We start from the raw sequence: 27,196 nt of genomic DNA on the forward strand, positions 1-27,196 counted from the left end.
TGACTTTTTCCCCCATTTCTTTTCAAAGATTACTCTTCTCAAAGATTAATTTGTTCTTCTCAAAATTACTGAGAACATTTGAAGGAAGTGCCACTTTAAACAAATTCACTAAAAATTTAAAAACTAAAAAAAAAGCAGAAATACTATTTTTGGCTACTCAAATAGCCTGGACTTCAGGAAAATGGTGAATTCTTAAGAAACACAATGTGAGTCTTATAAGACCTTGATTAATCAAAATTCAATGAGCCGAACCCATTAATTTTCTTTAAAAAGATTCTTTTTGAAAGAACAACATACATATTATAGGATGGGTCCCAGAATCTGCATACATTCATTTCCTAAGACTTTTGACTTCCAGAATCATATTAAATCATGGTAGCAGACATCTTTATTTTGTTTGCCTCTACTAGCTCTCTGTTGAGTTATAATAGATAATCTTTTATCATGTTAAGGATATTCTTTATTCCATTTTTAAAAGAGCTTTTAATAAGGAATAGGTATTTGGTATTTGTTGACATAATCCTGTGGCTTATGTTATTTAGCCTGTTGAGTGACAAAATTTCTGTTGTCCATAATGGTGACTAAAGCCAAGATAGCAAAAATACCACCACTTTATAACAATTTTCAATAGTAAGTATTGAACCAAAAAGTAATTTCTAATGAAAGCCCTTGTTAATCAGAAATGTCAGAATCCCTTTCCTAAAACATTAACTGAGGTTTTACTGAATCAGACTAAAGAGAATGACCAGTTTGGTCTGTGAGTGTCAGGCTGCAAGAGCACCTTTGAATTGAAGACCCCACTGGGACTGAACAGTAATATACTGTGTAATTGGCAGACAAGGATACAAATGGAGCATTAAAAATGTATCACTTTAGAACCTGAAACCAGAGTGTGTGAAATCAGTTCTCAAAGCTAACTGCATTGTTCCTGTAAGTCTAGTTTCCCCAAACCTATTGTCAACTCCCCTGCAGAGTATAAGCCAGGCTGAAAAAATGCTTCGAGGTGACCCAACCCTGCATGGTTTGTGACTAAAAAGAGCAACTTGTTCCGAAGGTGATAGAAATGGATATAATTGTGTTAGGAATAATTTACTGTACTGGCAATATTTGATTATGACCAAGAACTGTGAATAATGTAAAATATTATGGAAAGAGAAGAACGTTAATCAGACTCTTGCCATAAGAATTCAATAATGTCCTAGTATAATGAAAGTTATAGATGAAAAGGAAACTCTGGTTTTGTTTGTTTTTTCAGTTGGGTATTGCAAATGTACTTGAAATGCACTGATATCTTCTAACAGAGTTTTTTAAATTGTCAGGTGTGCTCCAATTTATAAAAATAGTTTACCATAAATCTTTTTTTCTTCTGTCACAACATGCTTTTTTTTTTCTTTTCCTCTTAAGATGTTAATTTATCATGCAAAAATTTTTTTCATTAAGTGCATTAATGCTTTTTGTTTGTACAGGATTTTTTCAAATCAGGACTCCTCGTAGTTCCTAAATGTAAATCCTTAGCAAACGACATGCCAAGATGATAGCTCCATTCCACGTAGGAAGAGGCAAATTCAGCCATATCTTGGGGTGTTAACCAGGGTTCCAGCCTTTGGGTTGTACAGTGTCTCTGGTAAGTCTCCCTTATGATAACTTCAGATGGACTGTAATGGAACATTTTGTGGAAGAAACTGTCTTCTAGCAGTTGAATAGTGATGCTGGGAATAAAGTTGGTTTCCCTGAATAATGGTTTCTCAAAGCAGTCATAGCTTCTTTAGAAGTTTAGAATTGGTACCATTTCTTATCCTTATATTTCAGCATTAACTGCAAAGAAAAAATAGTCACCATAAGATGTTAAAAAATTATGTAAAAGTGCTAATCAAAGCAAGCTCATATTGAGCTAATCATGCATATCAAAATCTCAAAACTTAGAAGACTTCCTTTATTTTTTGAAATAAAGTGCATATAGAAAGATTTTTTTAAAAACCAATCAAGCTCTAAAGATTTGCCTGACAGGAAATGATTTTTAATGATTGAGACAAAAAGGGGTGTGTGGATCCCAGCCTCTACTGCCCACCTCACACCTTGTTGGGGGAGATCATGTAATCAACCTAAGTACCTTTTTAGCAGCTGATGCACAATATAGACCCAGTGTACCAGAACCAGTGGATAATTTTCTTTTAAGTCATCCTCTAAGGTAAAGAAGTATCAATATAGTATTAAAAAAACCCTTTTTTCTCCCCAATATGAGGGAAGTTATAATACTTATAACGAGATTCCAGTTACCTTGGCTCTCACACAGGATTACTTTCAGTGGCATCTCTGTTTAGGCCTTCTTTTTCAGGACCTAAATGTTTAAAGTTATTACTGTATGAAGATGGCTTTATTTACTTAGGCAGTTTACCTCATGTGCATGTTTGGAAAATGCTTCTGCACTGGTCATCATGCCTGCAGTTTTCTCTTCCAGCTCTCCTAGCCTCTGTCCTCTCTCATCAAGTGCGATCCGTGCACGAGTCAGCTCTCCCATCACCCCTCCGGCAGCACCTTTCATCCCTTCTATACTACCTGGTCCAGGAATGTGCTGTGCGAGGCTGCGTGATGCTTTTCCTGCTGAAGCTTCCCCAACTGGGAGTTCAAGCCATAGCAATTTAAAACATTCTGTCAGTAATTCAAGTAATTATAGTCAAGTTTATCACCAAAGTACTTACATTGAATTCTACTGTCATAATTCTCATGAAGAGACATATTTGTTCCTATCATAGATCTGTATTTGCAGATGTTAGCATTTACCCAAGAAAAATGCCCACGAAAGAGACTGAGAGAGATATTGGTACCATATGCCTTATTTTGTGTGTGTGTGTGTGTGAGTTAGGGGGTGTTCCATACAATACGGCATAATTGCATTTCTTGACATTGCTGAATTGGGATGCTCACAATTTTATTGTGACCTCATATTTAACCCACATTAGTGTCTGTTCCAATCTCAGGCCTGATCATTTATTTAAATTTCTGCTCAAGTTGGCATTCCAATCTTCTGTATTCATCTTGCTATCAGTCTTTGTAGGCCTCAGTTGTCGTTTTTCAAAAATCTGTGTGTGTGTGTGTGTGTGTATGTAAATACTAGAGAATGGGGTATATGCATGATGGGCATTAATAAACATTTGTAGGAACTTTATTACTTTATAAAAGACTAAAAATTTCCCCAACATTTACAAAGCGCAGTTTCACTTAATTTTAATGAAGTAACTTTTAAATATTGAAAAACAGCTATCTTAGTAAAAATTTAGTGAGAATTCCCAAGGATATAACATTAGGAATGGAATCTAGATCAATATTTTTAAAAATAAGAGGCTTATTGAGATAAAATTCACATATCATAAAATTCACCCCCCCCCTTTTTCTTTAAATTTTTGGCCATGCTGCACAGCTTGCGGGATCTTGGTTCCCAGAACAGGGATCGAACTCCTGGCCCCGGCAGTGAAAGCTCCAAATCCTAACCACTGGACTGCCAAGGGATTCCCAAAACTCACCCTTTTTAAGTGTACAATTCAGTGGTTTTTAGCATATTCACAGATTTGTGCAACTATCAACCACTATCTAATTTTAGAACATTTTCATCACCCCAAAAAGAAAACTCTGTACCCATTAGCAGTCCCTTTCTAGTTCCTTCTTGCCTCAGTCCCTGGCAACTATTAATTTACTTTCTGTCTCTATGGATTTGTCTATTCAGAACATTTTGTATAAAAGGAATCATACAATATGTGGCTGTTTTTGTCTTCCTTCTTTAATTTAGCATGATGTTTTCAAGGTTCATCCATGTTGTAGTATGTATCAAACGTCATTCCCTTTTATGGCTGAATACTATTCCATTGTATGGAGGCACCTAGATCTTTTGCATAGTTAAAAATTCAAGAAAAAGGAGTTTTGATCTGTAAGACCAAATGGTGGGTGAGATATTCTGGAAAATGTATTCTTAATTTCTCTCTGAAAATGTTCCCTAGTATCTTTATACTGCATTTTGATTATTGTTCATCAGAGTTTTGCAGGTAGATTTTTTAAAGTAATTTATTCTGTACCATTGGTAAACCTTGAATTCTGAATAAAGAATCTGTTTCCTACAAGTAAAGGCAGGCAGATTCAAAAACATTTTTTCAGATTTTAGTAACCAAATGTCTTCACCCTGCCTTGCAGGTATGATCTACCTGCAAATGACACATTTATTAGCTTACTCATTTTTTGTATGAATTGCATGTACTATGAATTGCATGTACTATTAGAATTGCATCTAATATAAAGTGACCAATTTTATTCATGTTTGGTAAACAAATAGTTTTCATGGTATAGAAGCAAAACGCTAGTCTAGAAACAGGTCTTCTGTTACTCACAGAGCTCTTCTCTGTCAAATGTTTGTCCACTTCCACCAAACAGTCCTTTGAGAAAGCCTCTGTTTTGAGCTTCTGGTGTCTCTATGGGAGTAAACAAATCTCCTAGCATGTCCTATATCAGATCAAAAGAAAATAGCATTAGACTGACTAAGAGTAAAGTAACAGATCAAAAGATAACATGGTGGCAGGTTAGAGCACGTCATGAAAAGGCAGTCTGTTCTCCATATATTTTCCTGGTGATTTTTGCTTTGCTCCCAGTTCTCTCTGGCCTTTCTTTCTCCACCTCCTTCCTTTCCCTTCCCATCTCCAAGAACTGATCCTAAAATTTTCACTTTTCTGCCCTCTCCGTTTCTTCCTTCTACAATTAGAAAGCATGGGAAGCTAATATTCACCATAGGATTAATTTACACTTGATCAGTGACTGCCAATCTAGACTTCTGATTCAATTACCATAGCGTCTTTCCTGTCCTAGTTCCCTTTCTGGAACCAAGCATGGACTGCCCTATGAAATGGGAAGCCTTTGGTGGTGTGTAGAGAAAGGCTGGATTTATTTTTATATTATGTACAAAATAATGAAATAGCTCAAGATAATTTAAATGAGTCAAAGTAGGCAGCTACTGCATGGTGAGGTAAAATTGTTCTTAATATTTGATGTGATTTAGAATGACTGGGGAGATATCTTGTTAGAAACACAGATGCACAGGCTTTATTCCACACACGCTAAATCAAAATTTGCATAGATGTGTTCTGGTTATCTGTATTTTTAACTTGCTCTAACTTTTTCTAACTTTTAACTTGCCCTAAAAAGTTCTAACTTGCTTTGGTCTTTCTAAAGCAGACCAAAATTTGAGAACCATTGGTTTGGAGGAAGGAACTTCAACCCAAAGTCAGACCTTTGACCTAATATCAGTTTGTCTGTGAACTTGCAGCATGACTGTCATCATCATCCCCTTTCACCTCTACTCCCCAGACCTGTGCTCTTCCTCTGGATCCCTTCTCTTTGGAAATGGCTGCACCATCTACTTAGCTCCCCAACCCAGAAATGCAGGAATAATTATTAATTCCTTCCTTTCCTTCACTCCTACATCTAATAACCCTCCAATCTGACTGATTACACTTTATAGCCATTGAATCTGCTAACTTTTCTCTCTCCTCACTGTTGGCTGCCTTATTTCAAACCACTATTATTTTTGGCCTTAATTATTTTAAAAAGCCTCCAAATTTTTCTCCCTACTTTTAGACTTAATTCCTCAAAACTAATTGCCATACTGCAACCAGAATATTAGCTTTAATAAACAAATTTGTTAAACCTTTTCAATGACTTGCTATTGCCCTGGGGATAAATGCCAGATTCCTTAAGGAGCTTACAAGGTGTTCCAAGCTCTGTTCTTGACTAACTCTCCAGCATCACCCCTTCACTCTCTCCACTTCCCAACTCAGCACTTTGTTGGAAGTTGCCTGAACCTTGGGGCTGTCACATGCCTCTGCTCAGTCAAGAATATTATTACCTTTTCCATCTCCAGCCATCCATTCCTATGGATAACTCCTATTCATCCTTCACAACCTTTTTCTAACTACCCCTTCCCTTTTGTTCCATCAACCTAGGTGCCCCTCTCACATGTCTCCCCAGCACCGGCACAGCCATATAACAGCATTTGTGGTTGTCTGTTTACTTATCTCTCCCTCCACACTAACAGGTAGGGACTTGTATCTTGTTTATGATTGTGTTCCTAGAGCCCAGCCAAATACCAGGCATATAAAAAACTCTAAGTATTTGTTGAATAACATTTATTATTATTTATTTTTAAAGCTTATTATGTTCCAGGCACTGTGCTCAGTGCTTTATATGAATTCTTTGTTAATTCTCACAGCAGTGCTTCAAGGTAGTAGATTAAGTAAAATGGCCAAAGTTATATAAGTGAGCAAAATGCAACTTAAATAGTTCAGAGTTTATACTCTGAACCTCTATATTGTAATGAATGGGTTTTAGTTTTCTTATTTCTAAAATAAGGAGAAACCAATTAAATCCCTAAGATGCCTTTTAACATTTTGTGACCACATTTACTTATCCAAGGTTAGATAGGCTTTTATATTTATTTTGTTTCTAGGTTCTGCTTACCGCTATGATCAAAGACAAATGCCCAGTTCTAACCTACAGGATATGTATTTATTTTGTATGGCTCTTAATCACAATTAAGATTTCTTTAAAAAAAGTTCATTAACTCCCCGAATTTTATGCAAAATTTTTGTGTATACATACATATTCCCCACCCTGGAGGAAGATTTTCATAATCTTTCAGAGGATTCTCCATAGGCAAAACACACAAAACAACCATTGATATGTATGATCTCCACATTCTTCATACATCCCGTTTTTTCTTATTTTTTTCTATGTATATCTGGAACCACACTAGAACTTGGTAGCATCACAATGATGAACATATATTCAAAACATGTTCTAGGGCACGCATATTTATTGTCTGGCTCAATAATATTTTAGCTTTTAGACATCTTTCTAATTTTTTCTCTTTTTATAACTGTGTCCGATGTTTATTCATAAATGTGTCTGACCTACCTGTAGATTATCACACATCTCTTGGCTGTATGTTAACCGCTGAATTTCAGTAGGAGAGACAAGGTATAATGCCTGTCCTTCATTGGTAAAACAAAACGTCCGTGCTATCCTCATGTCTGTCAGTGGCAAATAATTAACATCCAACATTGGACGAAGACTAGGTAGGCTGAATGGAAAAAAACAAATCCACATTTCATATTCAAGTTGTTAGAAGCTTTTAATTTCTTTGTATAAAATGTGCAGATCCTTACATAAAACAGTACTTTTTATACCGCTACTTTACGGTTGTTTCTTTATCCTCTTGAATTTTCAATGGTAGTAAACTAGACTTTCACATAAAGTCATATTCACAAAAATTATGGGCACAGTTCTTCTATCTTAATTCACACAGATATTTAGCAAATGCCCTTGAAGGATGGATTAAATGCAGTGGCCAGCAATTTCAAAATGCTTTTTGGAGCATTTCACAGGTTCCTACAGTACAGTTATAATCTTTGATTATGGCAGAAACACCACAGCTAGAAAGTGGCTGCCTGCATACTTGGTCTATTGTCTCTTTTTAAGGCAGAACTCCTGGGTCTGAGGAGGTTATACACTGATGAAGTGGGTCTAGTTCACTGTGCCTGGGAGTGGAGTGGCTTTGCTCCCCATTCCTTTACTTCCTCTATACACAGAAAGTGAAAATCACCTATGACTTAGGGCACCTGCACTGAAGACATGATTAATAAACAAACATGGCTGGGGGCTGTAACAGAATTAGTTACAAATAATAGATCAGAATTTGCACATCCAAGCTAATACCACATCTCAAGTGTCTTACTGATTGGCTCTATGCTTATCCTAATGTTGTAGTCAAATGATTCTGCTTACATATTTATAAAAATGTACTTTTGGATACTGTCACTAGAGCCAGATTTACAAACTACTAAAGAAAACCAATCTCAATGCTTTTAAAGCACATCTCTAATGCCAAAAAGAGAAAAATAAACTTGTAGTTAAATCTCAAGCTTTGAAATCATTCTACTGATTGTAGTGTGCACAATGATTTTAAATTAACCCAGGTCATAAAACTAGCACCTTGAAAAAAAAAGTACTTATTTCTCTTATCAAAGTAGTTTGTAATTACAACTTAAGCCCTAGAATCTTACCATATAAAATGGGACCTGAAATCTGTGCTATAGGAATAAGTTTTTCACGAGGTCCTAGTGCTGTGCTGTCCAATATGGTAGCCACTAGCCACATGTGGCTATTGAGCAGTTGATATATGGCTTCTCTGATTTGAGATATTCTGTAAGTGTAAATTATAAACTGAATTTCAAAGATTTAGTATGAAAAAAGTATATTAAAAATATATGTGATGGCGTTTGAAGTAACAAAGATCCTTAGGATATGAATCCAAAACAAACCCAGTTAAATTCCATTCATTCAGATTAATGGGTTGTGGTGGGGAAGAGGTTCCTATGGACTTTCCTGATAAGTTGTGTTGTCTATGTAGCATAATAAAAGTAAGCCAACAAAATACAACAGGTGTAATCACTTTTGGTAGGAAAAGAGTAAGTCAATTGCTAAGGGCTAGGAAACAAGTACTCTTAAAGATGAAAAAAAAACAGTTTTTTTCTGTGCAAGGACATTTTTATAAGGAAACAGTGTCAGGTAACTAAAGATGGTTCCCACTAAAAATGGCTCTCTCAGCCCAGCTTGAGAACTTTATACATAGGTAAGCCTCTTGCATCTCTCTCTACTCTTTTCTAGGTCTGGGTACGTTGGCACATAAGCAATCATACCTACCTAGCAACTATCTGAAAACTAGGACTTGAGGAGATTGGGCTCAGTGTAGTTAAGTTCTGCGTTGGAAGTACGGAGTCCTAACCACTGGACTGCCAGGAAAGTCCCGTAGTTAAGTTCTGATAGGGTCTGGAAAGATCTGGGAATATGCTTAGCAAGGTCAGGAGCATGCCAATTTGTAGACTCCAGTTACTCAAGCCACATGTCTCCTAGCCACACCTTACACATTGCTAAAATCATGTCAAAATCACTTCCTTTTCAAATATTTTTGAGATCCTCATGAACACATAAAGAGTTTCCACTAGGACATAATATTAAAGTAGTCATCATGTAAAACAGCTTTTACAAAGGGCAGAGACAGAGAGATCATTTTATCTTTCCTATTGCTATGACTCCTGTTGCTTTTTAAACTCTTGCTTTTCATTTCTCAAGAAATTCCCCTCATAAATGTAGATGTAGCATGTATTCATTTAAGTAGAAATTAATTTTCAGATGTACCATTTAAGAAAAGAAGACATACTATAATTTTGCAAAAACAGGGTAAGTAGTCACTATCAAGCTAAAAACTCAATTGCGAAGTAACATTTTTTGAGTGACTAAACTTGAGCTCAGCGGAGTATATACACATTTTTTTTTTCCTCCTAAACTAAGGCATGTCTAGGAGTTAAGTTGTTATTTTCAAACAAGACTGGAATGGCCTTCAGAAATCTCTAAAAAGAGCTTGAGAAAGAGAAACCAGATAAGGAGAGAAAGAAATATGTAAGAGAATAAGCAGGCCATAAATGATTGTTTTTATGTTTTCAAAACTTTCTCCTTCATTAACTACTTCTTGGCTTACAAACCTACTCATGTCTCCCCTATTAAATAAAATATAACAATAAAAACACTCTAGAACACCCAGTTTTGCCCTCAAACTACTTTCCTGTCTCTCATCTCTCTTTTTACCAAAATTTCCCCAAAGAATACTGTCTCAGGGGTTGACAAACTTTTTTTTAAAGAGCCAGATAGTAAATATTTTAGGCCTCCGGTGCAACTACTCGACTCTGCCCTACTGTGTACAAGCCCCTCTGGGCAGTATGTAAGCAAATGGGTGTGGTTGTGTTCCCCAAACCTTTGTTTATGGCCATTGAAAATTTGAATCTCATATACTTTTCACATATCATGAAATATTCTCTGATTTTTTTCAACAATTTGAAAATGTAAAAACCATTCTTAGCTTGCAAGCTGTACGATATCAGATTGGGGGGAGGGCAGGGTAGATATGACCTGGGGCTGTAGTCTGTCAACCCCTAATCTATGCCACTGCCTCTTCTTGCCCCCTTGAAATTTAGTCTTACCTCCACCGTGCTCCTAAGATTTGCTTTCTCAAAGATCACTAATATCTAGGTGCCAGATCTAGGATTTTTTTCTTGTACACAAACTCTTTGACCTTTCTGCTCTGACTACCTCTTGACCATCCTTTTGGTAGTCTTCTATCCTTTATTTTGATACTCTGCTGTCGTTTTCATTTCATGAAGTTCTGCTACTCTGATCCTTTTCCTAGCTCTCTGATGACTTCTCAATCTCCTTTGCTGGAGTTTCTTTTTTCTCCACTACATAAATGTAGACATATGCACCCCTCCCCGCCAATTTTTGTCCTAAGACCAGTCTATTTCTCTGCTTTTTTTATACTGTTTTCTTTGATGATTTCATTCACTGCTACAACTTTCACTAATGCATTTACATAAATGATTTCCAGAGCTGTGTCTTCCATCCCTATTTTTTTAAGAGTCCAGACCTTAAATTGCTGGCTAAACTTCTGCAGGCTGGCATATAAGCACCTCACATTCCAAGCATTCATTCCCAAACTTCTCATTATCAGTCTTTCTAAATTCTGACTTTCTTATCTGCTAATGACCTCACTATTATCCAAGTTCATGATAAAACTTTTTAACCTTTAAGTTCTTTTCTAACCCTGAGATTTAAAGGCCTCCATTACCTTTCACAACCAATTGGTTTTACATTCAGCAAATTTCCCTCAATTATCCCTCACATCTGTTTCCACCTAGCTTTCAATATAGTTAGGACTTCAGTTCAAAAGCCCATCCAAGCTCTCCCTCCATGTATATTTCTTTTTTTTTTTTTTGCATGTATATTTCTTAACGCATAGCTAGAGCAGGTTAAAATAAAGTGATGACTTTTAGTATACTGTTCAGTGTTGATCTCACTTTTTCCTAGACTTGCAACCTCAGGCAAATTTGTTAACATATGTAAAATGGAGGATGCAAATAACACTTTATTTTCCTGTGTCCTAGAGAAGGTATAAGGATAAAATTAAATTCTGTATGGAAAATTCTTGTGTGTACTATGAAACATAGTAAAGGTAACAGTTCATTTCTTTTCCTTGTAGCTTATTCATCTTCATATATCCTGAGGCTAGCATAGCATCTGGGAGATAACATGTGCTCAATAAATGTTGAATGAATGTGTGAATGACTGGAGAATCACTCTTTCCTTAGATTCCTTGATGTCAATTAACATATTTCATTCACAATGCAAAGCATTTTTAGCAAAAACAAAAACCAAAAAACAAACAAAAACAAATAAAAAAGTCTCCTCAAAGTTTTGAGCAATAAAACATTCACAAACATAATGAAACAATGATCTCAGTTTGCTTCTTGATAACATCTTGCACGTTACACATATACTTTTCATAATTGTACCTTGTTTGCACTGTTATGATTACCAGATAATTTATAAAGAAGGCAAGTACCTCATTATCATGATATGCCCATTGGCACAAAAGCATGCCAAGCAGGCACTGTTACACATGACCACCACATCTGCTTGCAGTATAAAAGATGTCTCGGTGATGTTATGAACATAGAGGCAAGTCTGAGAAGGCAGTGAGAAGACTTTGGCTTGTTTTTCTGAGCAGATTATTGTATACTGATGATCTCCTATTTCTTGGGATGGAGAGGGGCAGTTCATGACCAGCTTTCTTCTCCAAGATTTCTCATTTTCATCTATGTTGTTTGGATCCCTCCAGACTTCATATGGTGGTTGCATTAATCTGCCAGTTCGGTCCATACAGGAGAATGTTAGGACAGCTCCTTTCAATGAGAGGAATGTACCTATAAAAACAATTTCATATCACTGGCACATGAAATTCTAAAACAGCTGCTATTCATCTATGGGCGATAAATGTTTTATATTATGATAATTCATATCTATAGTGTCATAATATTGCAGTATTATACATAAATCAGTAAATTTGTGAGTTCATCAGTTGCAATAACTTGGAATCATAAAAGGTGGGGTCTAAAAGGAGTCTAAGACATCAACTTGTCTAATCCCTCATTATATTAATGAGAAAACAGAGACCCAGAAAGATGATGAGACTTGGGCCAGGTCACATAGCAAGTTAGTGGCTGAGCCTGGACTAGAACTCGGGTTTCCTAATTCCTAACCCAGTATCCTTTCATTATACTATATAGTGTTCATTAAAATACTTTTTTAAAGAGCAAATTTTAGAAAATTTATAATTTTTATTTATTGAATAACCAGCTGAAAAAAAAATCAACTGATTCCACTTCTTTATTTTATAGACTCATTCACTATAAAATGCTATTTTTCTTCTGAAAATGAACACTCAGAATATTTCATGAAATTTAAATATCTAGAGTTCATGCTAGCAATTTTGATTGTATTAAAAAAAATTCAAACTAGCTTTGGTGTTTAGGCAGGCTTATGCATCTTTTATACAGAAAAATGGTTTACTCACCTGGAATCTCCAAGGTTGAATATCCATGCAAGATTATTACCTATGGGTGATTTTTACCAGTCCCAGAGACAAGATACTATGAAGCTTAGGAAGTAACTTGGGGCAGACTGACCTTTGGACATTTCCAGATTCTCCCCTAAGCAGCGCCCTAGCAGCCTTTTCTTTCCTTTCTCCTTTGACATCATGTAGAGAGAGTAAGAAAGTTATCCCAGGCTGATATACCTCAGGAGTGTACATGTACCAGAGACTTAGGAAGGGTGTTATAAAAATACATTCCATTTAGAAAGTACTTTATAAAGTATTTAAAATTAAAAATAACATGTTTAGATGATGTAACATGATTTTTTTAAAAAAGCTCAGTAAGTCCAAACTATAGCCTCTACTATTTCAGAAATACACATTACAAAGGAAGCTTAAATTTAAGGACTTCTATAGTAATATATTAACAATTTGGTCTACAGTAAATAATTCACCAGACAATTAATGAGGATTTTCCTCCTAAAAGAGGTCTTACTGGCTAGAAGTGTACCTTACTCCAGCTTTCCAAATTACCAGTCTTCCCCACTAAAATCTTAATTCATTCAATCAACAAATACTTATTGAGGGTTTACTATGTGTTCTAGGTTCTGTTTTAGGCACAAGGGAATAAAATAGTGAATAAAACAGATAAAAATCCCTACCTTCACAGAACTTACTTTCTATGATACAGACAATATATACAATAAGTATATATATGAGATTAGATAGCAATAAGTACTAAGGAAAAAATAAAGCAGAAAAGGGGATAGAAATTCTTAGAAAAGGGTGTGATTAAATTTTAAATTTAAAGAGTAGAAGATGTTAAGGACTAATGTTTGTTCATTTCCCCTCCCCAAATTCATATATTAAAGCCCTCCCCCCTCCCCCAGTGTGAATGTACTGATATTTGGAGATGGGCCCTCTATGGGAATATTTAAGGTTAAAGGAGGTCATAAGGGTAGGGCCCTGATCTGATAGAACTGGTGTCCTTATAAGAAGAGACACCCAGAGACCTAGCTCTTTCTTTCTCTCTCCCTCTCAATCTCTCTCTCCCTCCTCCCCTCCCCTCCCCCACACATAGGAAAGGTCACATGAGTACACAGTGAGAAGGCAGCTGTCTGCAACTCAGGGAGAGCGCTCTCACCAGATACCAACACAGCTGGTATGTTGATTTGAGACTTCCAGTCTCCAGAAGTGCGAGAAAATAAAATTCTGTTGTTGAAGTCACCCAGTTTGTGGTATTTTGTTAAGGCTGCCTGAGCAGATTTATACAGAAGAGGAGGCTTCTTTGCATTGTACTGTGGAATTAAGGCTCAGGAAACCACAAAATATTCTGGCTACTGTGATTATCCTTTATCTCTGATCCAAGAGTCTCATGTCTTCTATCAGCATCCATGAAACTGGCAACTTAAATTTATTAGCTTGCAAGTAAAGTAAAATCTCAAACTATTCACAGATCTTGACCTTCTAGAGCAGTTACGGGCAGACTTATAGGAGATGAGATCAGAGATAATACGGAGCTAAATCATGTAGGTTCTTGTAGGACACAGTAAAGACAGACTTTTACTTGGTATAAGATGGGAAGATTTTGAGAATAGAGTAATATAATCTAATTTCCATTTAACAGGATCACTCTTCGTGCTGGGTATATCCTAAAGGGAGTCAAGGTTGGAAGAAAGGAGAGCAGTTAAAAGGTTAGTACAATAATTCAGGTGAGAAGTGGATACAGGCTTGCTCAAACCAGGTGGTAATAGTATAAAGGGTGAGAAATGGTCAGATTCTGAATATATTACAAAGGTCAAGCCAACAGAATATGCCAATAAGTTGGAGTTAGAGTGTGAAAGAGATACAGTGGTCAAGATTGATTCTAGGGGGATTCCCTGGTGGTGCAGTGGTTGAGAGTCCTCCTGCCAATGCAGGAGACGTGGGTTCGTGCCCCAGTCAGGGAAGATCCCACGTGCCGCGGAGCGGCTGGGCCCGTGAGCCATGGCCGCTAAGCCTGCGCATCCGGAGCCTGTGCTCCGCAACGGGAGAGGCCACAACAGTGAGAGGCCCGCGTACCGCAAAAAAAAAAAAAAAAAAAAAGAAAAAAGATTGATTCTAATGCTTTTGAGCTGAGAAACTGGAAGGATGGACTTGCCATTAATAGATATGGGAAAGACTGTGGGAGAAAGGAAAGGAATATTAGGAACTCAGTTTGGGACGTAAGTTTGAGATACTTATTAGACATCCAAGTGTATGTCATATACATATAACTGGATACCTATGTCAGGAATTTGGGGATAGGCCAGACTATAAATATAAATATATGACCCATTAGATTACAACAGGCATTTAAGGTAATGAGGCTGGCTGATTTCATGTAGGGCTTGAATATAAATAGAAAACAAAAGGTTCAAGGAGTCTGTCTTTGAGCATGCCGGTGTTTTAAGCCCAGTGAAATGTAGAGGAGCGAGCAAAGGGGACTGAAAAAGAATGGCTATAAAGGTGGAAGAAAACTAGGTAAATAAAGTATCCTGGAATCTAAGCAAAAAGTGCAATGTTATAAGGTAGGGAAAATGGTAAACTGCAATATGTTGCTGATGTGTCAGGTAAGATGTGCCTTGAGAATTGACCATTGGATTTAGCAGTGAGGTCATATAGAGCTTTTTGTTGATTGGTGTGGGAGGAAGTTTGATTAGAATGCACTCAAGAGAGAATGGGAGAATAAAACTGGAAATAGTGAATATAACATAACTATTTCAAGGAATTTTGCACTAAAGAAAAAGAAGTGAAATGGGGCATTGTAGGAGAATAGGTTCAAGGAGGGTTTTTCTCTTTTAATGGGAGAAATAACAGCATGTTTGTATGCTGATCTAGTAAAAAGATGAATATTTATTATAATTATATAAAGGAAACAGGAAAAATTGCTGGATTGACTTTCTTGTGTAGGTGAAAGGGAGTGGAATCTAGTGTACAACTGGAGACATTCACCAAGTCAGGAGCTTACAGTTTAGTCACAACAGGAGAAAAGGTAGACTCCATGGAGATACAGACAGACAGGTTGGTAGACATGGTGGTGGCAGCTGCTGAAGTTCTTATCTGATCATTTCAGTTTTCTCAGTGAAAGAGGACACATGGTCATTAGCTGAGATTGAAAACAGTGGAGGAGGTATGGGAGCTCTGAGGAGAGTGGAGAAAATATGTAATTATTGTTCAAGAGGGTGGACAGAAGACTACGCAGCAGCACAGGAACCCACTTGAGGTTAATGATGATTTACTTCAAAATGAGACTTTTTAGTCTGGTTATATATTCTCCAGCCATATTCAGCTACACAGATACAGAAATAAAGTAGGTAGAACTAAATTTAACCAGGATTCTGATTAACCATATTATGTATGTATGATGTTATGATTTATGATAAATATCTATTTGGTCTTTTTTTTTTTTTTTTGCGGTATGCGGGCCTCTCACCACTGTGGCCTCTCCCGTTGCGGAGCACAGGCTCCAGACGCGCAGGCTCAGTGGCCATGGCTCACGGGCTCAGCCGCTCCGCGGCATGTGGGATCCTCCCGGACTGGGGCACGAACCTGCGTCCCCTGCATCGGCAGGTAGACTCTCAACCACTGCGCCACCAGGGAAGCCCTCTATTTGGTCTTTATTCCTGTTTCTGGCACAGTGCTCTAAAATCCTTGGAATTTCCTGACAAGAGCAACACAGGTGTCTTTCATTTTGTTAATGAGGTGATTTGGGGGCCTCACCTAAGGATAGGGGCTTCTTGCCAGGGGAACCAACCAGGAGATTAGAGGGTTAGCACTTTCAGCCCCACCCCCCTACTTATGGGGCGAAGAAAGAAGCAGGAGATTGAGTTCAATCACCAATGGGCAATGGTTTAATTAATCACACCTGTGTAAGGAAACCTCCATTAAAAACCCAAAAGGCGGGGGTTTGGAGAGCTTCCGGGTTGAGCAGGCAGAGCTGTGGGAGAGAGCTCTTGGAGAAGGCATGGAAGCTCCACGTCCCATCCTACATTCCTTGCCCTAGGCATCTCTTCCATCGGATGTTCAGCTATATCCTTTTATAGGAAACTGCTAAGCAGTAAGTAAACAGTTTTTTTTGATTTCTGTGAGCTGCTGTAGCAAATTAATTGAACCTGAGGAGGAGGTTGTGGAAACCTCAGGTCAGAACAGGTGACTTGGGATTGGCATCTGAAAGAGGGGGAGGGCACAGTCTCATTGGACTGAGAACTTACCCTGTGTGATCTGACACTATCTCCATGTAGATAGTGTCTGAATTGAGTTAAATTGTGGAACACCCAGCTGGTGTCTCAGAGACTTGCTTGTTTGTGGAGAAAACCTCCACTCATTTGGTGTCAGAAGTGTTGTGAGTGTGGTAGTCGTGTGAAAGTAAAGGAAACGCACAGGAGAAACACGGAAGGAGAAAGGACTGGCTTTTTCCCTATACAGAAGGAAAGAACATTGTTTTCTCTATCCCAGCATGCAAAATTGCATTTGTACTATTATCACCTGCGGCTTGTTTAAAAACAAATTCTCAGACACCACCCCAGACCTACTGAATTCGAAACTCGGAGAATGGTTGTAACAAACCCTCCAAGTGATTCTGATACAGACTAAAGTGATGGCTACTGGGATGGATAATCTTTAGGTGTTTTCTCACTCTAAAATTCAGTGATTTAGTGCTTTAGTTCAAATTTCCGTATCATTGATGAGAATTTGTTGTCAAGACAATCAAGATAAATTAATGTGAAATTAAATTAAAAAGAGAAGTGGGCTTTTCTTTGTTGAGAGATTTTTGATTACTGATTAAATCTTATTAGTTACAGGCCTGTTGAGCCTTTCTATTTCTTCATGATTCAGTCTTGGTCGGTTATATGTTTCTAGGAGTTTATCCATTTCTTCTAGGTTATCCTACTATATTAAGAACTATATATCTAGATCATTGGATTTTCCCAAAGAAGTACATTCTTTTAATCTCTCCATAAAAGAAGGGAGTGTGGCAAGAGTTTGAATTCATGACAGTAGCATGTGACAAAAGGGTATGTGAAATTTCATTTGTTTTTTGATTGTACCTGTAGAGAATTTTGCTTTTTTAATTCAATGAATTTAAAATATCTAAAAATCTTAATAGCTTCCCACGTGTCTAACTATTAAGGGCTTAGACAGATTCCATGCTTTATTCAGCAGTTTCAAGTGACAGTATATCTACTTTGGGGAAAATAGAATTGCTACAAACACATTCAATACAACTAGTAATAAGAATTGTAAACAATAGAGCTGCTACCTATAAGTGGAGTGTGTATGTTTGTTTTCCTGTATTAAGCTGTGATTATACTTCAGTCAAATACAATCATTATGCTTGAACTATATTCTTATTGTATTAGTTTTTAAGATATAATGCATGAATTTCACAAATATGTTTGAAATATACACATCTTATATGGAAAGGCCCTAACTAAATACTTGCATAGAGTGAAATTTCTCATCAAGGTTTAGACTTAAGATTAAAAACTACATCCTTCTCATTTGATCTCCAGACAAAACCTATTAACTAGTTTCATATTATATCTGTGAGATAGCACACACATTCACTCATCTATACATTTGCATAAGTTAATTGTTCTTCATCAGAGAGCTGGATTTTAAAGGAATTAAATGCTAGCAGGTAAGTCTGACATAGGGAGTGGGCTGGGAAAAGTCTAGAGTAGAGGGTAAGTCTAGGAGATATTTCTTGTCAGCAGGCAAAGGACAACACAAGAATGCTGTAAGAAAAAGAATAAAGGCAAGAAGATCATCTCTGATATACTTTTGCATATGAAAACAAATATATCTAAGCTTAGATGATATGCAAACAAATATATCTAAGTTTAGATAATATGTAAACAAATATATCTAAGCTTAGACAATATGTAATAAAAAACTGAATTAGTAAGTTAAAATCATATCCTTAGTATACAAAAAGGAAAATCTAGAGAAAATGAGGTAAGTCCATCTACACAAATCTTTATCTCTTACATTTTTAATTTTTCTTTATCAGCCCTTCTTTAAGTGAGGCACGTGTTCATGGGTTTTAAGTTTGTGAAACTAAAAGATTTTAACCACAATCAAGTTAAACTCCTTTCTCTTTCCACTGTAATTTTCTTCCAGTTAAGTGACATTGTAGTGAATAGGCATTTCAGGAATCTGGACAAGAGGAAATTAAGATGCGGGTACATCTAGAATTTAGTAGACTTATGTACGTGATTCACGATCACTACCATGTCTAGGTTATTGAAAGCCTTCTAGGTATAGGAATGGCTCCTAGGAAAACTCCCATCACCCTGATGCAACTCAGCATTAATCTGACATGGAAGTGCAGGGCTGAAGATCATATTACAAATTATATATTATGTCAATATTAGAAATATATAGATAATGTAGAAGAAACAAGATTTGAAATTTGAAATGTCTGGATCCAAGAGCTAGTCTGTAGAAAATTCTTCCAAATCTTACAGCTCCCAAGAAACTTGATACAGGTATTCCAAAATTTTGGCAACAAACATAAAAGTTCATATGATATCCACCAATGATAGATGATTGACAGGTAGCAAAGAGAAAAGGGAAGTGAGGAAATAAGACTGGTTGGACCAGAGAGCTGGTGCTGGGAAGTAGCAGGAAATCATATTAGAAAGGTAGAACAAAGCTGAGCTTACAGAGATCACTGATTTCCAAGATTTTCAAGAAATTGCTTCTATGGGTAAGTGAAAGGTATCAGAGAATATGGTGTATAGAAATTAGGTGATGAAGACAATATTGTAATAAGACCAGTACAGAGGCAGTAAGTAAAAGGGATCAGAAAAGAAATGGAAGTGATGGAAGTCATCTAGGTAGTATCATGGCACTATTAACAGAAATGGGGAGAAGAGCAAGAAGAAATAGTTCGGGGGTAAAGAGAATGAATTTATTATGGAAAATCTTTCGTTTAATCATGAGTTTAAATCTCTAGTTTGATCATGAAGCATGAAAATAATTTTTTTTTACAAAGCAGTGATAGGCACTTCATGTGACAGGATTGGTAATTACAGAATAATTTGTAGCTGGTAGCACAAAGCGTTACGTAGAAATGAAATAAAATTTGAAGTGAGTCTGAAAAAATTAGAGGGGTAGGAAACTTTTGGAGGTTATAAATAAGTTTATGGCATAGATTTTGGTCATGGTTTCATGGATGTTTACTTGTCTCCAAACTCATCAAGGTGTTTATGTTAAATATGTACAGCTTTTTGTATGTCAATCATACTTCAATAAAGTGGCTTTAAAATTAGAATCTCAGCAAATTTCTCAAAGAATTACTGTTGGAGAGTAAAATTTCTAGGGGCAGAAGTGTGGAGGGGGAGATGAGACAGAGAAGGGGGAATGTTTGCTGGTGGCAGAATTTTCATTTATCTTCCTCTGTATTTGGATTTTTTTACAATTAGAAAATTTAAGCACCAGCGTTTGAGATAAAAAAGCATACCACGTCACAATTTTTTTTTTTTTGTACAAACAAAAAACCCACAGATCTAGGAAGTCTTTTCCAGCTCCTTAACATGGTTTTAAGGCCCTCTAATCTTCCCCTGCCTGCTTTTCCAGCCTCAACTAGCACCATTCTATCTCTAGGCTTTGGCTGTGCCATGCTCTCTTTACCTCTAGGTTTTTACTCATGCTGCTTTAAATTACTCTTAAACATCAGTACTGTGCACAGCTCCCTTCCAAACCGGTCCCATTTCAGATGGCTGCTGTGTTAGAGAGGTCTTCCCCAACACCCCCCTCCCCATGCTGCGCAGTATTCTTTACTTTCCTGATTGTAATTTTCTGTTTACTTTTGTTCTTCGCTACAGATAATCTGGGAATAAAGATCATTCTGTGTCCTGATCACCACTGTATCCCCAGTGACTAATTAATTAGTATGAGCTTGGGAAATGTATGTTGAATGAATGGATGAATAAATTTCAAAATAGACTGTATTCAACTTTGAGGAAATTGCTAGACTCAGATAAATTTTGCTAGGCCAACTGATAAAAGGTAATTTAACAATGTTTTGATGGGAAAAATGCCTTCAGAGCCTGAGAACATGTCACCCACTTTAGCACTGGCAACAGAAGAGGGAAATGCCTCCGATTCCAAACCTTTAAAAATGGTTCCCATAATCTAGAGCAGTACGGATAGGGCAGGGACTAGTGGAACAGTGGAGACTAGTGAGAGTAGATACTGGAAAGAAGGTGAAGAAGGAGTCAGGAAGTGAGATGTGAGGAAGAGGGGACAAGTTTTCTACTTTATTTTTTTTTTTTTTTTTTTTTTTTTTTTTTTTTTTTTTTTTGCAGTATGCGGGCCTCTCACTGCTGTGGCCTCTCCCGTTGCAGAGCACAGGCTCCGGACGCGCAGGCTCAGCGGCCATGGCTCACGGGCCCAGCCGCTCCGCGGCATGCGGGATCCTCCCAGGCCGGGGCACGAACCCGCGTCCCCCGCATCGGCAGGCAGACTCTCAACCACTGCGCCACCAGGGAAGCCCGAGTTTTCTACTTTAAATTTGAATTGGCTTTCTGTCATCTCTATATTTTTTCTTTTTCTTTCTTTTTTTAAATTCTGTCAGACTATTCCACTTGCAACCCTTTCTTGTTGTAGTATGTATGTATTGATTGATTGACTGCTGCGTTGGGTCTTAGTTGTGGCACCCGGGATCTTGTTGCAGTGCGTGGGCATGCTGGCTTCTCTCTCTAGTTGTGGTGCACAGGCTCCAGAGCACGTGGGCTCTATAGTTGTGGCACTCGGGCTCTCTAGTTGTGGCACATGGGCTCAGTAGTTGTGGCGCGTGGGCTTAGTTGCCTGCAGCACGTGGGATCTTAGTTCCCCGACCAGGGATTGAACCAGTGTCCCCTGCATTGCAAGACGGATTCTTAACCACTGGACCACCAGGGAAGTCCCTCTGTATTTTCTTATGAAACTCCACCTTCCTTTTTTCTTTTTATTGTCATAAATTATGGCTTCCAATTAGGCTATTTCTCTTTCAGTGGTTAATTATAAAACAGATCTGAACCTAGACTCATAGTTTCCTCCCTTATAGGTACTGCTTAATAGACTTAATTTTTTTAGAGCAATCTTAGGTTTACAGAAAATTGAGAAGATAGTACAGAGAGTTCCCATATGCCCCCTTTGTCCTTTCCTGTTATTAACATCTTGTATTAGTGTGGTACCTTCGTTACAACTGATGAAGTGATACTGATATATTAACTAACATCTTGAAAGAATGGAATACTGATATAGAAACTTGGAGAAGATAGCTTCTCATTATCTCTCTTTAAATGGATAAGGAAAGTACGCAAATATTTATGAACCAGATGCCAGAATATTAAGTTAAATCTATACTTATTTTGTATTTTGCCATCATTTTAAGTCTAAGTCTATTTGCTAAGAATGTTGAAGAACTTTCTTATAGTACTGAGAGATCCATTAAATTAGTTCCAGACACTTGTTTATTTCTATGCTTGTGGCATAGAAAACCACATTCGTTAGAAGATCTCTTATTAGAAAACGGTCTTTCACTTACAGTTGTAAACTTGTGTATACAGGAGTTTGATTTTTACCTTTAAATTTGTGAAGAATACATGGCACATATTAGGTATCCAATCTGTATAAAAATTTATTGAGTTAAATAATGGATTGAATTAATACTTAAAAATTCATTTTGACCTTACTGATCTGGCTCTCTCTCAACCAGTATAAGAGAACTATACATATTTCCTTAAAATTAGAACTATAATAAAAGATATTTTCTTATTGTGAAATTGTTTACAATTAAAATATAGTGATCCTAACAGATTAACTTTTAAAATACAGTGCATGTTATGGGCTGCATTTTGTCCCCCAGCCATGCCAAATTCATATGTTGAAGGCCTAAACTCCATCGCCTCAGAATGTGACCATATTTGAGACAGAGCCTTTAAAGAGGTGATTAAGTTAAAACGAGGCTGATAGGGTGGGCCCTCATCCAAACTGTCAAATGCCTTTCTAAGAAGAGATTAGGAAACATGGGGAGACACCAGGGGTACAAGCACACAGAGGGACAGCCACGTGAGAATATGGTGAGAGGGTGGCCAACTGCAAGCCAAGTAGAGAAGCCTCAGAAGAAACCAGCCCTGCCAACACCTTAATCTTGGGCCTCCAGAAGTGTGAGAAAATAAACTTCCGTTTTTTAAGCCATACACACACAAAAAATACAATATGTTTATCTGAATTTGCCTCACTAGTAGAGAGCTGACTGTTCTACCTACAGTAAGTTACAATCCATCTATATGAATTTAGCATACCAGTTAACAAAGAAAACAGAACTCTATCTAACCTACCATGCCATATATGTGTTCTTTTAAAATAAAATCCCTTATCCTATATATTAATAAAATTATTTTTACTTAAGAAATGTTTTTTAGATAACTTTTACTCTCTTTTCTATATATGAAAAAACTATTGATAAGAATAAATTTTAAAATACTCAAAGGAATAACAGAAGGAATCACACAGCTCTTCAAAAGGAAAAAGACAAGTCAAGTAGGAAGAGAATACAACATATACTTTAGCAACAATACTCATAACGTGGGTCAAATTCTCTAGGTACTAGGATAAAAAGGGAAGGAACTGTGTGGCATGACTTCAAAACAAGATGGGCAGATTATCAAAGAATTCAGAAAGCCACCTCAAGTCAGACTGCTTCCAGCTTAATCATCTGAGTTCTTTAAGAATGATGTAAAACACTCCTAGGCTCTGATCTGGCATGGAACTTTGGAGAAATGCTTCAATTCATTAAAAATTTAAAACTTTCGCTTTAAGGCTTTCCTAAATGCTTTTCAGAAACTTATTTCCCAAGGCATTGTTTAGGTTGGGAGTTCCACAATTTACTACCATAGAAATGGTTGACTATTTCACCCTGCAAGTAAGCTGCAATACTTGGGATAGTATATGATTTATAAAATTCTTAATAGTTCCTATTATACAGAATACTTAAATCTTTGCTCCAGATCAATACAAATTAAATGTTTTAAAATACCATATATTTAAATTTGAAAAAGTAGCAATGAAGGAATGAATAAAAACTCTTACCACTTGGCAATACCATGACTGGCTCTGTAAATCTTTGTTCATCTGCTGAAGGTAGGTTTAGGGAGATGATTAACACCATTCCCAGACTAGTTCCAACAAACAAACAAGGGGAGATAGTAGAGTCATTTTTCCGAACAAAGGACTCCATGAAGTATAGTGCTGTAATCGCTTCTTTAGAATCTTTGTCAATACTGGAGATGCTAGAGCTTCTAGAGCGATTATAGGAATTTTCTCGACTTTCTATGGAAATTTAAAAAACAAAAATTTAGTTTTAGTGTGTTTCCAGAACAAGTAAAGTCAAACTTAGTATGTGAAAACCAAAATTATGGGGGTGAAGTAGAATTTGACTCGTTGTTAACTGATCTGGAAGGCAGTTTATCCAGTTCACCAGCTATTTTGAAGATGAAGAGACAAGTCCAGAAGTGTAAATCATAAACTTAGGCAGAGCTGGGACTAGACCTTGAGTCTCCAGAGTTCCAGTCCACTGTGTTTTTCTCCTTACCTCACCTCACAAGTTAGTTAAAATTCTCTAATCTAGAAAAAAAAAAGATGTTTAGTCTAAATAGTTAAGGTTACAAGAATTTCTGGGGCAGTTTTAATTATGCTTCCCTCCTATCTCTCAATTGTTGGAAGTACTTCTAATGAATTCTTGACAATTCCCACTTACTGACAACATTGTGGCTACTTACCTGAAGGGTCACAAATGTTCTGTGGTAAATACATTCCTCTGATTTTTTATATTTGGAGTAATTAAAATTGTAAAAATTAAACTATTTATATTTACACCAAGACTAAAGAGCAAATGTTATCTCCCTGAACTAGTTACAAGCTGCCTACCTTGAATCCAAATACAGTCTTGGCTTTGCCTAGGGCCAAATACAGAGTTGTAGACAATGCCACCCCACCGATAATCTTTCTGAGAGGGCTTCAGCCCACTTAAAGGAAATAAGGTGGTTTCCGGTTCTCCTGCTCATCAACTCTTACACATGTGTACACTCCAACAAGCAGAAACTCACCACCTCAGGTAAATATTAGGAAGGTTGTATTGTTCATATAATCACTCCAGAGTTCAAGTTCCTCATTCCTCTTTCTACTGCCTTCCCTCTCCTTTCCTTTTTGATAGGTGTAAGTGTGACTCATTTTTATAAAAAGAGATAATATAATATATAAATAAAATAATGTACAATAAAGCCAAATATAAGTTCCCCAGACTATCCCTTTTTCTACAAACCAAAATATAATATTCCTAATTTCCCCCTTCTATCCCTCAGCAAGTTTATACAAATAATTGTTTGTAATAGAATTTAGATCTGAGAGGGAGCTTGGATATAATCTATATATTTTACAGATTTGGAGACAGAGACATAGAGTTAAGTAATTTTCCCAGAATCAACAAGTTAGAGGCAGAAATGTCTAAAACTCAAAATTCCCAATTCAATCCAGTGATTAAAAGTACTACTTCCTTTATAACCTTTACATTTTGCTTCCATTATAACATTCCTAGCTAATGTTTCTAGGTTGCTATTCATAGACACCTGTGAGAGAAGATCATCTGGACCAAATTTAGTATGGCATAGTGTTAAAGTAAAAAACTAAAAGTTTTCTTTTTTTTACTTGGCCAAGACGCATGGCATGTGGGATCTTAGTTCCCTGACCAGGGATCGAACCCACACTCCCTCCAGTGGAAGTGCAAAGCCTTAACCACTGGACCACCAGGGAAGTCCCTAAAATTTTTATTTTAAAAATTTGAAGAATAATATAGATCATTACTACCAAGTTTTTTGAGGGGTGGTAATGGTGAATTACTTTATAGCATAGAATTACCATAGCACATTCCTAAGATTACTTTTTCCTATTTCTAGTCTCAAAGTTTTTTATCAGCAAGACAATAGCAGCAGTTACAGGACTCCCTTTTGTGTGTGTGTGTGTGTGTCTTAATTTTAGGCCTTCTGGCTCTTGTACTTTACTCCCTGCCCCTAACAGTAATTCCATAAGTAAGCAAATAATCCTCCCTTTTTCAAACATATGAAGATGAGATTGCAAACTTTAGAATTTAATGTCTTCCCTTTTTCTTGGTCACATTCACTTAACAGTTGAGGAAACTAAGGTTATAAGACATTAAATAACTATCTACAGATAGAGACACTAAGAGGCTTACCATTGAGATGGAAAGAAACTGGGAGTGCAGATTAAGGCATAGGTCTCACTTTGTACAGAGGAGGTGAAAGCCTACCCATAAACAGCCATTCTGGTTTTAGAGATGAAAGAAGTATAGTGAGGAATGGATTTGGAGTCATGGCCACAGGTCGACCAGGTTCTCAGCTGCTCATTGTCTAGTTGACCATAGTTTTTAAGATCTTTCACACCTGACCACCATCCCTTATCCTCCAGCTCCTGTTACTGTGGTATGTCAAATTTTAATTGTAGCCACAAAAATTTGTATGTTTAACCTACCTTCTGTTGTAACTGGCAAAGAAATCTCCATGCAAGCAGCTGACTGTGCTTTTCGAAATGGTGGTCTTCCAGGACCCCAGCGATTTACTTTCGAAATATCAGCACTGGAAAGACGTTTTCCAGAACTGCAACTCTGAGAAGTTGGACTTGTGCAGTGTCCATTTACATGATCTGTACCAAGAGGAAGAAGGCAGCATAAATATCATAATTAAATCTTAATACAAAGGAATCTAAGTGTGTAGATTAATAAATGAAGAGAATTCCTTTTTTCAAAACATATAAAGATGGCTAAGTCCTTGCTATTTTAGTATTTAGTCACAATTTCAATTTTGCCAAAGTATTTAGCCAAATTTTTCATATTTATTAAATATAAGATTCGTTTTTAAAGTTTGACTAGTTAACATAGTTTAAAATTTATTCTATGTCCTCATTATGTATTCTGCCATTTAATAGCAATACAAAATAGGTTATAGTATTAGACTTTCTTTTGCATAATTTTTTTTTTTTTTTTTTTTGGTACACGGGCCTCTCACTATTGTGGCCTCTCCCACTGCGGAGCACAGGCTCCGGACGCGCAGGCTCAGCGGCCATGGCTCACGGGCCCAGCCACTCCACGGCATGTGGGATCTTCCCGGACCGGGGCACGAACCCATGTCCCCTGCATCGGCAGGCGGACTCTCAACCACTGCGCCACCAGGGAAGCCCTCTTTTGCATAATTTAAAGATATACCTGTTTATATAAATTTTGGAAAAACTTCAAGTGCTTAGAGTTTAAAATATAGAATGGAAGAATTTTACTGTGAAGTTGAGAATGGTACATAAGAATATTGACTCTACAGCCAGACTGCCTGAGCTCAAATCCCAGTTCTACCACCTACTAGTTGTACAAATTATTGAAGACTTCACATTTTAGTTTCTTCTGTAAATTGGGACTATTATTATCTAGCTCGGATTTTTTGTGATAGCACATGTCACATGCCAGAATACTTCCTGGTATGTGGTAAACTCTGAACAAAAATTAATTATTACTGTCATTCTTGTTCCAGAGTATTAAAACTGCTCAGGTCTAAGACAAAATAGTACTGTTTATTTAGAGCCTGTGAGTTTAGCTCAGTTTTG

At 36.9% G+C, this 27,196-nt stretch overlaps 1 protein-coding gene across 4 annotated transcripts in view; it reads right to left on the minus strand.

Annotated features, from left to right (window-relative positions):
- Window positions 1-1,714: 1,714 nt before the first annotated feature.
- STXBP5L (syntaxin binding protein 5L) overlaps window positions 1,715-27,196 on the minus strand; it is a gene marked incomplete at its 5' end in the record, with an annotated part of 378,190 nt that continues 352,708 nt past the window's right edge. For 2 of the 4 annotated variants that reach the window (XM_079705003.1, XM_079705002.1), the window contains 7 exons: window positions 1,715-1,815; window positions 2,396-2,616; window positions 4,377-4,488; window positions 6,952-7,117; window positions 11,489-11,849; window positions 23,624-23,863; window positions 26,078-26,248. In XM_079705003.1, the coding sequence (XP_079561129.1) occupies window positions 1,774-1,815; window positions 2,396-2,616; window positions 4,377-4,488; window positions 6,952-7,117; window positions 11,489-11,849; window positions 23,624-23,863; window positions 26,078-26,248 (1,313 nt within the window). In that variant the 3' untranslated portion in view covers window positions 1,715-1,773. The remainder of the gene's footprint in view (window positions 1,816-2,395; window positions 2,617-4,376; window positions 4,489-6,951; window positions 7,118-11,488; window positions 11,850-23,623; window positions 23,864-26,077; window positions 26,249-27,196) is intronic. The other 2 variants (XM_079705005.1, XM_079705004.1) reach the window with 1 other exon arrangement.

This window comes from Hyperoodon ampullatus, assembly GCF_949752795.1.
Source record: "Hyperoodon ampullatus genome assembly, chromosome: 5".
Lineage (NCBI taxonomy): Eukaryota > Metazoa > Chordata > Mammalia > Artiodactyla > Ziphiidae > Hyperoodon > Hyperoodon ampullatus.